General features: G+C 46.0%; 1 protein-coding gene across 1 annotated transcript in view; it reads left to right on the forward strand.

Moving 5' to 3' along the window:
- The window catches only part of DGLUCY (D-glutamate cyclase), a 42797-nt gene extending 32592 nt beyond the window's left edge, over nt 1-10205 (forward strand). The window contains exons 9-13 of the mRNA XM_082242793.1: nt 298-397; nt 894-1042; nt 1129-1248; nt 4231-4382; nt 9944-10205. Coding sequence (XP_082098919.1) covers nt 298-397; nt 894-1042; nt 1129-1248; nt 4231-4382; nt 9944-10084 — 662 coding nt within the window. The 3' untranslated portion in view covers nt 10085-10205. The remainder of the gene's footprint in view (nt 1-297; nt 398-893; nt 1043-1128; nt 1249-4230; nt 4383-9943) is intronic.
- Nucleotides 10206-12152: the final 1947 nt, after the last annotated feature.

The raw sequence follows: 12152 nt of genomic DNA on the forward strand, positions 1-12152 counted from the left end.
GCTGACACAATGGAATAAGTAATGCAGATCATGCAAGAAAATGACTCCTTTCGCCCCATCCACACATTTGAGATTGATGGGGGGAATCCCTCCCATGGAGCTATTGTGTTCTGACAGCGGGGAGATTTCCCCACCGTCAGAATACACTCATCTGCATTGAAATCTTTTACAAAATATTTATATTATATGTTGTTGATGATGATGTCGATATTGATATTTTTAATTTAAAGCTTTTTAAAAACATTCAAAACTATTTAAAAATATATAACATATTTATGTATATTTATTTCTCAACAGGAGTGCTGAAAACCCCTGTGCCTTTGTTATCTTACAAAGAGGATGCTTGTGATGCTGCTTTGAAATTCTTGTGCGAGAGCGGAGACCCGGCCTCGCCCAGGTTAGAATTACTGACGTGACGCTCGCAGGGGGGTGGAACTGGCGGCAAATTCAAATAGTAGAATACACCAAACACACTGATACATTACAAAAAAAAATAAATTCACATTAGTATATGTATGTATTGCTGTCTGTGCCCCGAGATTCACCCTCCCTATTTGTCTTGGTTACCCTTATCATTTAAAGTGAAAGTAATAGAAAATTCCAAATTTTGGGTTGTCCCCAGAAAAGTAATAGAGGGGAAATTGTCCAATGGGGCCACTAGTTCTGGTGAGATGGGGGGTCCACAAGGAAATCCCTTAAATTGCAGGGATTTCCTCTCACTTTCTGTTTGGCGATGGGACAGGAAGTGAAGGAAAATCTCTGCAATGGGACCTAGATGGTGAAAGAAAAATTATAACCCCCCCTTTACTCAATCCAAAATAAAAACAAAAAGTTTTGCTTATAGTTTTACTTTAAGTAATTTTTTTGAAAAGTACAAATTATTTTCTTCTCAGGTTTGACCACTTGGTAGCCATAGAACGAGCTGGACGGGCCAGCGATGGAAATTATTACAATGCCAGGAAAATAAACATCAAACACTTGGTGGATCCCATCGATGACTTATTTGAGGCTGCACAGAATATCCGCGGTATATCGACGACCGGTATGTATGCAGATATTTCTGAATGTAGCTGTGCTGCCCTCCTGTAACGTCCCAGTAGTCATCAGGTTTTATTATTTACTTGTCAGGGATCGGCGATGGAGGGAATGAACTCGGTACCGGCAAGGTGAAAGAACTGGTGAAAAAGCATATCCCAAATGGTGACACCATAGCCTGCGATGTTGCTGCTGACTTTACAGTTATTGCTGGTATGTTTTTAAAGGAAATGTATTTATTTATTTTATTTCAGGTTCTTATATAGCGCTGTCAATTTTACGCAGCGCCTTACATATACATTGCACATTCACATCAGTCCCTGCCCTCAAGGAGCTTACAACCTAAGGTCCCTAACTCACATTCATACATACATAGTAGGGACAATTTTTTATACAGGATCCAATTAACCTACCAGCATGTCTTTGGAGTGTGGGAGGAAACCGGAGTACCCGGAGGAAACCCACGCAGGCACAGGGAGAACATGCAAACTCCAGGCAGGTTGTGTCGTGGTTGGCATTCGAACCAGCGACCCTCTTGCTGCTAGGTGAAAGTGCTAACCACTACACCACTGTGCCACCCACATCTACGGTCATACACTTTCATCTTATAACATCAGCATTGTAATAACAATATACACAATATGCAAAATACATAAAAAACAGTAATTCATTTATTGGACAATAATACTCAAAACAGTTCATATAGTGATCTCCACTCATACTGTATATAAGTAAAAAAAAAAAAAAAAGGGTGTAACAATTTCATGTATTAGAATGTCCACAAGTTGATGTTTGATCCACAGATGGATCACTGTGATGTCCACCTCCAGACAATTATCAGGAAAGTGCATCTTAGTGCAAGGATAAACAACTTAAAGTGCTTCCCTGGATTGATCATTCTCAATCCAGGGACGCCAGGTCGGCAGGAACTTGTCATGAGAGTCCGCCAAAATGGCTCTCATTTTTTCATTAAAAGGGTAACTTCACTTTCGTGGGGAAAAAAATTAGCAAATAAAGAAAAAACAATATAGTGTATACGATTGCAACACAAATCATATTGTATTTGAATGCTATTAAAAATTACCTTTCCTTTTCAATCTGCGGGTGTTGTAATTTTCTGAAAATGCAATGCAATATGGCCGCCTGGAGGTGTTCTGTACACAGAATGTATACTGGCCACACCCCAGAAACATAATTTCCTGCTTGTGTGATTGGCTTACCAATTTTCCCAGAAGTCTGCACTAAGATACAAGTCAGATTTCTGGCATCCCCTGCAACAAAAATGTCATTTTTGATGAGATACTCCCAATAGGAACACGTCTAAAGGGATGCCCAGCAGCTTTCCTCATTAGAGCTCTGCAGCTGCCACAGCTGACAGATAATTATGAAACCACTCCCATTTGACCCACTCAGCACAGAGGAACAAACAATGATTTCTGCAATGTACAGAGATCACCCAGAGGGTAATATTTTTTTCTCGACAAAAGTGGAGTTACGCTTTAATCATATCATTCATGTGGTGTTTTACTACCTCAAAGCTAAGGGTAGGAGTTTTCCAAGCATGCATTGCTTTTATTTGATTGTCAGCGAAATGCACACGCAGAACACACTTGCACTAACAGCAAACTGGTGCTGCAGATGGGACTTCTGCTGCTTTGGGGCCCATTCAAAATGAATTGGCTGTCATTTATGCCTCTCAAACCTTGATAAAACTAGAAATTCTGTATGAACCCTCTGCCCATTGATATGTACCCTTTCTAGCAAAGCTTGAAATTAAAAAAAATACATTGTAGCTCTCCTTCAACTTGTGTCTGTTTTCCCCATATTGGAAATCTATCCACTATAGCTTTTGCAGAGCAGAGTAGGGACTGGCCAGAGAGGGATTACTTTGATGCAGCTGACAGGCTTACACCTGTATTGCAATATGCTAGAATAGTAAATGGGAAGGAGACTGTCCAGGGCAATCTCTATTGTTTCCAGGGCTTTACCACATCCCTTCATGTAGGACACTGTAAAATAATGAATTCCTAACAAAAAGCAAACTAACGGGACTTTAAAGGTACCACACCACAGAATAAAATTCACATTTTTATTTGTGCAAATATCTTAAAATAATTAAACAAGACACATCCTTGACACAGGAATATTAGCTGATAAAGGAACTGCAGTTACAGTGATAGATGAACAGATCCCCAGGTGGTAGAATAGGTTATTCTATACTAGGGATGGACCGATTATCGGCAAGGCCGATATGCACTTTCCCCGATATATATCGGAATCGGCCCCTGAGGTTACTGATATTTCGGGAAAGTGCTTGTACCGGAGTGATGAATGCAGCTAGAGGCATCACCCCAGTACCAGCGTCTATAGCCGACGGTCGGCTGCCTTGCAATGACAACCGATGCGGCTGAGAAGCATTACAAAGTGCGGGAGGGGACATCCCCCCTCCCGCCGCCTTCCACGGCTATTTTAGACCCCCAGATCCCTCCACAGGAGTACCTGTCAAAAAAATAAACAATAACGTTTTTTTAATGTATGAAAATATCGGTATTGGCAATATAAAAACGATATTGGTCGATCACTGTTCTATACTGTAGCCTCCAATGCATTTCACAGGGGCAAAGCCCGCTTCCTTAGGGAAAACTGGCAACAACTTCTGTCAAAGATATTAGGAGTATATACAGTCTGGACCAAGAGAATAGAACTGCGATTATTGCATGTCAAGGAAAATCCACGGCACCTCAAGATATATAAAAATTACGCAAGGGAGGATACGTGTCTTCCCTCCATAATGTCATTCTCAGTTAAAGATCACAGGGTCAACAATAGTATTCCCACATATGTGATGCTTGGTAGAGTGCTGAAGATACTTATGCTACCTTGCATCATTTTTTATATACCTTGAGGTGCAGCAGTGGGTTCTCATTGACATGCAATGGTTGAAGTTCTATTGTTACTTCTAGTGTTAACATGTGGTCACACGCCCCCCCCCCCCCCCCAATCCCCTCCTCTTCAGCACCTGTTGGATTTTTATACCTGTACAGTATTCTTTTTTCTTTTCTTCAACACACGATAAAGCACATTGGGGCGCATGACTCACTGAAGTGCACTAGTGTGTAAAAGAGGCCCTTAGTGTCTTATACACTATACTTTTTTTGCAGAGAATAATACTGGTCTGACGATTTTGTCTCCTAGGTGTGTCTAACTGGGGGGGTTATGCTGTATCCTGCGCCTTGTATCTTCTAAATACCTGCGACATTCATGAGCGATACTTGAGAGGAGCTGTTGGATTCCCCAGATTGTCAGAGCGAGAGAGCTGGGTGTCCTCCCTGCCCTCTGTCAGTAAGGTGAGAGTTCCCCGAACACAATTCAGAATTAAAAGTTATACACCTACCAACGACTGGAAATCATGGCTGGTTGTTAAACTGGCTTTTATTAATGTAACTATAAATAACATATTATACATGCACTGGTCACCTCCATACCAAAGAAAGCCTCACTAGACCCCACCAATCTTAACAACCTAAGACCCATTCTCCTTACTCCCTTTTGCCTCCAAACTCCTTGAATGTCTAGTCTACAACCGACTGAGCAAGCACCTCATTGAGAATAACCCTCTTGATCCCCTTCAGTCTGGATTTCGCCGGCAGCACTCCACAGAAACTTGTCTCTTAAAACTCATAAATGACTTTACTAACAGCTAAAAACTCTGTACTCTGAGGCTCCATGCACACAGGGCGTCATAAAAACGAGCTCCAAAGCTGTTTCTTGACGCCGGGAAAAAGCAGCTGTAAAAACGTGCTTTCAGTAGCTTTTTCCATTAGTGTTATTGCACGTTTGGCCACGTAGCTTTTAGCAGCGTTTTTTCTGCCTCCATTCAAAATCAATTGTTCCCTATGGGAGCCTATTGATTTGAATGGAAGTCGCACCGCAAGTCGGATCAGGATGATCCGACTTGCGGCGCGACTTGCGCTGTGAGAATCTTGAGGGGGAACTCCCCGCCAAAATGGGGAAAAAAAACGGCGTGGGGTTCACCCCCAGGTTCCAAACCAGGCCCTTCGGGTCTGGTATGGAATTTGAGGGTAGCCCCACCCTGAAAAAACGGCGTGAGGTCCCCCCCAAAATCCATACCAGACCCTTATCCAAGCATGCAGCCCGGCAGGCCAGGAAAGGGGAGGGGACGAGCGGCCCCACGCCCCCTGGACCATACCAGGCCACGTGCCCTCAACATGGGGGGGTGTGGGTGCTTTGGGGCAGGGGGGCTCTGCACCCCCCACCTCAAAGCACCTTGCCCCCATGTTGATGAGGACAAGGGCCTCATCCCCACAACCCTGGCCGGTGGTTGTGGGGGTCTGCGGGCAGGGGGCTCATCGGAATCTGGAAGCCCCCTTTAACAGGGGTGGCCCCCCAGATCCCGGACCCCTCCCTATGGGAATGGGGTACACTGTACCCCTACCCATTCACCCCATAAAAGGCAGTGTGTGTAAATAACGACAGGAGACGTTTTGGAAAGTTTATTAAAAATCTTCATCAGGTCTTCTCCCTCTCCGGTCTTCTGCTCTTTTGCTGTCCTCTCTTCTTGTCTTCTCCTCTCCAGTCTTCTGCTCTTTTGCTGTCCGCTCTTCTTGTCTTCTTCTCTCCGGTCTTCTGCTCTTTTGCTGTCCGCTCTTCTTCTTCTTCTTCCTCCGGTCCTCCTCCGACGACGTCTCCGGTGATTATGCCGGACTCTGCAGCTTATTATATAGCCATTAGGGGTGTGGCCGCCAGATGACGTAATCGGGAGACCCCGCCCCCTTATGTCACAGATGACGTCATGTTGAGGGCGCGTGGCCTGGTATGGTCCAGGGGGGGTGGGGCCGCTCGCTCGTCCCCTCCCCTTTCCTGGCCTGCCGGGCTGCATGCTTGGATAAGGGTCTGGTATGGATTTTTGGGGGGACCCCACGCCGTGTTTTCGGCGTGGGGCTACCCTCAAATTCCATACCAGACCCGAAGGGCCTGGTTTGGAACCTGGGGGGGAACCCCACGCCGTTTTTTTCACCATTTTGGCGTGGAGTTCCCCCTCAAGATTCTCACCGCGCAAGTCGTGCCGCAAGTCGGATCATCCTGATCCGACTTGCGGTGCGACTTCCATTCAAATCAATAGGCTCCCATAGGGAACCATTGATTTTGAATGGAAGAAAAAAAACATATAACGGGGCTTAACACACGTTAAGCAACGTTATTCAGCCTTTAGCAGCGTCAGACATTTTTACAGCTTGACGCTGCAGCTCCAGGACGCACAGTTCCTGGGTTTTTTTGGAGCTGTAAAACGCCTATGCCACTTGGAGCTCCTAAAAGCTCTATGTGTGCATGAGGCCATAGAATAACATGGATGGGCGTTCTGCAGCTGCAAAAAAAAACGTCTGACGCTGCTAACAGCAGCTCCAAAATAGTCCAGTGTGCATGAGGCCTTACTCTTGGACCTCTCTGCTGCCTTTGATACAGTTGGCCACCCCCTCCTCAAAAAACTAAATTTGCTTGGTCCCTGTGACTGCACTCTGTGTTGGTTCAAATCTTACCTATCTCACCAAAGCTTCAGTGTCACTTACAATTCCGCTTAGTCCTCTTCAACTCCTCTTACCATTGGGGTCCCCCAAGGTTCGGTCCTTGGACTTCTACTATTCTCGATCTACACCTCCTCCCTGGGTCAGCTAATCGCCTCCTGTTCTAATACTAGTAGGAGTCTGTCGTGTAGAGGAAGGCCTACCGATTGCCAGTGGGCGGAGCTTGGATGGGGTCCCCTGAGGTGAGTAGCACAGGCTAACCTGAGGTGTGAAATCTAAGTATCCACCGGTCTTCACCAGAGCCTCTGATGGTGAGGATGGATTTGGCTGCGGGTGAATACCAGGTCACGGTCCCCAGGGTCGCCCCACCAGGGGAGGACTGGTCAAGGTCCGAAGGCAGATGAGCAGACAAGGAGGATCCAAGAGAATAGTCAAACGAGCCGGGGTCAGGACGGGCAGCAAGCAAACAAAGTCAGGGACGAGCCAAAGGTCAACAGGAATCAGGCAGGGATCAACAGGACGCAGGTTCAGGAACATGGAGAAGCTGAAGACAAGACAGCAAAGGCACAGTGCTGCTGGGGTGTTTAAATAAGGCAGCCTGTTGCCAATTGCTGCAATTAGCCTGCACTAGGTTAACCCTTTGGATGACAGACAGCACATCAGTGTGCTCAGGGAGCGTTCCTAACACCTCCCATGGCTTCCACTACCATTTCTATGCTGATGACACCCAAATCTATCTCTCTACCCCTCAGCTCACCCCATCAGTCTCCTCCCGCATCACTGATTTACGAACAGACATATCAGCCTGGATGTCTCACCACTTCTTCAAACTCAATCTATCTAAAACCGAGCTCATAATATTTCTTCCCCCCCCCCCCCCACGTGCCCCTTCCCCTGAATTCTCTGTCAAGAGCAATGGAACAACTATCAGTCCTTCCACACATGCCAGGGTGCTAGGGGTAACCCTGGACTCTGCACTGTCCTTTCAAGCCCACATCCAATCCCTGTCCATATCATACCACCTTAACCTCCGCAACATCTCTAGAATACGCCCCTTTTTAACCAACGACCCCACCAAGCTTCTAATTCACTCCCTGGTTATCTCTCCCCTCAACTACTGCAACTTCCTCCCCATTGGATTACCTCTACATAGACTATTCCCCCTTCAGTCCATAATAATCACTGCTGCAAGACTCATCCACTTTACCAACCGTTAAGTGTCCACCACCCCTCTCTGCCAATCCCTTCACTGACTTCCACTCACCCAACAAATAAAATTCAATGTACTAACAATAGTTTAAAATGCCATCCACTCAACTCTGCCCCCAACCACATCACTAACCTGATCTCAAAATATCAACCAAGCCGCTCTCTTCGGTCCTCCCATGACTTCCTGCTCTCTAGCTCCCATGCTCACCTTCGGGATTTCTCTAGAGCTTCTCTCATCTTTTGGAACTCTCTACCCCAATCTGTCCGACTGTCCCCTGATCTATCCATCTTTAGACGATCCCTGAAAACCCTTCTCTTTAAAGAAGCCTATCCGGCTACTAACTAATAACACTGTTTCACTTTCTCCATCAGCTCATCCCCACACAGCTATTTCCTATTGTATCAATTGACCCTTCCTCTTAGATTGTAAGTTCTAACAAGCAGGGCCCTCTGATTCCTTTTGTACCAAATTGTATTTTAACTGTAATGTCTGCCTTCAGCTGCGCAAACTGTTGGCGCTATATAAATCCTGTATAATAATAGTAATATAATAATACATACAGACACGGCATACAAAACTTTCCCATACCTGTGAAGCTGCATACTATGTTACAGATTCCATATCGAAATTTAAATAAAAAAATGTAATCCTAGAGAGAACCCGTGATTTGCCTATGCAGGTCAAAGTAACAGGTTTACATTACTCTGCTTCTCTCCAGCAGCAAAATTTTTTCATTCCTTTCCATTTCCACTGCTCCTTCCCTGAGTAAGGTTTGAGCTGCTCACGTTTCGCTTAAGCGTTGCAACAACGCCGATGATACCTGGTGATTGGCCCAGCGCCGTCACCTTCTTTGTTACTTTACCTTAAAGGGGTTATAAACCTCAGACATAAAATATGAACAAAGCATATTCCTCTATAGTGTGTACTTGTCTCAATCCAAAGCAAAAGCCCCGTACACACGCACCGATTGTTGGCCGTAAATATTCGGCCAACGTCCGATCGGCCGATTATCGACTTGTTAGTATGATGATTCCGACAACCGACTGCGACTTTTCGGCCGAACAAAATCTGTTGTGCGTGCTTTAAAATTTTTGTTGGCCGTCACCAGAACGGCCGATTGTTCGTCAGTCAGTACAGATTTTGGCCGACAAAAGTCTGATGAGCAAGACTGGGTATGCTCAGAGAAGAAAAAACACACGAAAAGTAAACCAGCACATGACATCACTTCTGCAGTTGGTTGTTGTTGGCCGACAAAATTCGTGTGCAGTCTAGAGCACATTTCAACCAACACAACAACACTGGAGAAAAAATCGGCCGATCGTTCGGCCAACAATCGGTGCGTGTGTACAAGGCTTAAGTGTCATTTTTGTCTGCTGTCTCCTTCCTCTGCTATCAGCATGAGGCACCTCTGCCAAGTTTTCCTGACACCAAGAAACAAATGGTGACAGGGGAGGGAGCTCCAAGTGATTGACAGCCTCAGATCTGTTCCTGTGCACTGTGTGAAGGGGGGGGGGGGTGTTCCTTCCTTCCAATCAGCTCTCTCCTCACTGAGCTCTGCAGTGTGTGACTTCAGCTCTCTGCCACCTTTTTTCTAAACTCAGACAAATTTTAAAATTCAGCACTTTGAACGGATATAGAGAAGAGAGGACTGCAGGTATACAGGTACAACTTATGTAGGAGGATTTGTTTGATTTCGGTGTATCACCTGAGGCCAGTCACTTCACTGGGTAGATGGAAGGGTTTACAAACACTTTTTTAAGCAAAACATATTAGCATTGATGCATTCAATGCCCCAAAGACTTTTAACTGGTCTCTGGGACCTTGAGTAGGGTAACCCCCACCCTTGGCATGACTGGGAAAGGCTGAGAATGGCGTTTAAGCTGAACTACTTTCACCAGCACAAGATTTCCATATATTAGTATGAAGAATGTATTACATTATTTGTGTCTCTGGCAGCTCAGCTGAGGAGCTGGACTTTAGGTGGGGGATTTCTCCTTGCTGGGTCTATGGATGCCACTGAGAGAGCAAAGCCTGCTCCTTTACCATCGAGTGTCTCTTCAAACATTTATGGATTCCCTTTGTCCTAAAAGATGAAACAATTATTTTTTAAGAATCAGTTTTTTTTTTTTTATATATGCTTTTTTTTTTCTAAAAGGAGGAGAAGATGCTGGAAATATTAGTCCAACATGGAGTCCGCAGCGGAAAGACGGGAAATTTGGCTATGGAGGTTGATGGGCTTCCATTCTTCAACACCCATTCTGACATGATCAAGAGTCTCTTGGATGTTACATTGTAACCGGCGGAGTGTCACCAGGTCAGACCCACCTGCACTAAACACCTCATACTGGGGCCCGGTGTCTCTGTACTGTCACCAGGTCAGACCCACCTGCACCGTACACCTCATAACGGGGCCCAGTGTCTGTACTGTCCTAGTCAGGTGCGCCTGCACCACACACCATATATTGGGGCCCAGTGCCACTGTACTGTCCCCAGGTCAGACCCACCTGCACCGCACATCTTATACTGTGGCCCAATGTCTCTTAACTGTCACTGGGTCTCTGTACTGTCACCAGGTCAGACCCACCTGCACCGCACACCTTATGCTGGGGCTCAGTGCCTCTGTACTGTCACCAGGTCTCTGTACTATCACCAGGTCAGACCCACCTGCATTGAACAGCTCAAACTGGGGCCCAGTGCCTCTGTACTGTCACCAGGACAGACCCACCTGCACCACACCGCTCATACTGGGGCCCAGTGTCGGTACTGTCACCAAGTCAGACCCACTGCACCAGACACCTCATACTGGGGCCCAGTGCCTCTGTACTGTCACCAGGTCAGACCTACCTGCACCGCACACCTGAAACTGGGGCCCAGTGCCTCTGTACTGTCACCAGGTCAGACCCACTTGCACTGCACACCTGAAACCGGGGCCCAGTGTCTGTACTGTCACCAGGTCAGACCTACCTGCACCGCACACTTCATACAGGGGCCTGGTGTCTGTATTGTCGCCAGGTCAGACCCACCTGCACCGCACATCTGAAACTGGGGCCCAGTGTCTGGTCATACCTACCTGCACCGCACACTTCATACCGGGGCCCAGTGTCTGTACTCACACCAGGTCAGACCTACCTGCACCGCACACTTCATACTGGGGCCCAGTGTCTGTACTGTCACCAGGTCAGACCCACCTGTAACGCACACTTAATGGGACTGTGTATCTCTACTGTCACCAGGTCAGACAACCTGCAGCGCACACTTCATAGGTCAGTGTATCTGTACTGTTACCTGGTCAGCAAAAAACAGCAAAAAGGGTGCAAAGTCTTGTGCATTACATTTAAAAAAGGATTTGTTAAAATATATAGATGTCAAAAACATATCCACAAAGACTGTCAAAGCTATAGACCTCAAGGGATCCATAGACCTCAAAGTTGGCATTGGATACAAGGTACTAGTGCTCCGTTATGTCCTGGACCCCATTCACTAACAAGCAAACAAGCTGGCTTGTTTCGAGGGCAAAACCCTCTTCCTCAAAGCTTAGTTAGTAGCTAAGCTCTGAGGAGGAGGGTTTTGCCCTAGAAAAGTTTCGGGTTGTTTGCTTGCCAGTGAGTGAGGTCCAGGTCACAGCGGAGCACTGATACCTTGTATCTATTGTCAAGTTTTGGGTCTGCGTATCCTTTTACGTCTATAGCCTTTATGGGTATGTTTTTGGCATCTGCATATTGTAATCAACTTTTTTAAAGGTAATGCACAAGGCTTTGCACCCTCTTTGTTGTTTTCTATGGAGTTGTCCCAAGTCGGAAGAGGGCTGCCTGTCTGAAGCTTACTTGCTATTGGAGCGTACCACCACTACTACTACAACTTTGGTCCTACAGTGGATTACTTTCACTATGACACCTAATCAATGATGTGACTTTTTTTTCAGGTCTCACCCACCTGGACCATTTACCCCATACTTGGGTTTAGTGTCTCTGTACTGTCACACCCAGCTCAGATCCACCTGCAAATGGAGAGGACTGTTCTCATAGCACTCTCCATTACATGGAATTGGTTATATGGAAACAATGCTACATGATGGAAGGGCTGGCTAAGCAGTATTCTAATTGCTTTTACTTTATTCTTACTGCCATCATCGAGTAATCAGCCGTAAAAAAATCTGAAGTTTTTGGTGCCTTCGAATGAAATCTACAACTCTGTAATAAAAATCTGAATGGAGTCGAGAGCTCTGAACATTGCTCTGAGCTGGGAGCTCCAGTGGTTCACTCAATGTATAATTACAATATAGCAATAGATGGTCACTAGTAGACTTGGTGCAAACATGGAACTTTATCTCGTCTGTTGACTGACACTCGTCTTCACTGAGCTGA

Source organism: Pelophylax lessonae (genome assembly GCF_965119305.1).
Source record: "Pelophylax lessonae genome assembly, chromosome: 13".
Classification (NCBI taxonomy): domain Eukaryota; kingdom Metazoa; phylum Chordata; class Amphibia; order Anura; family Ranidae; genus Pelophylax; species Pelophylax lessonae.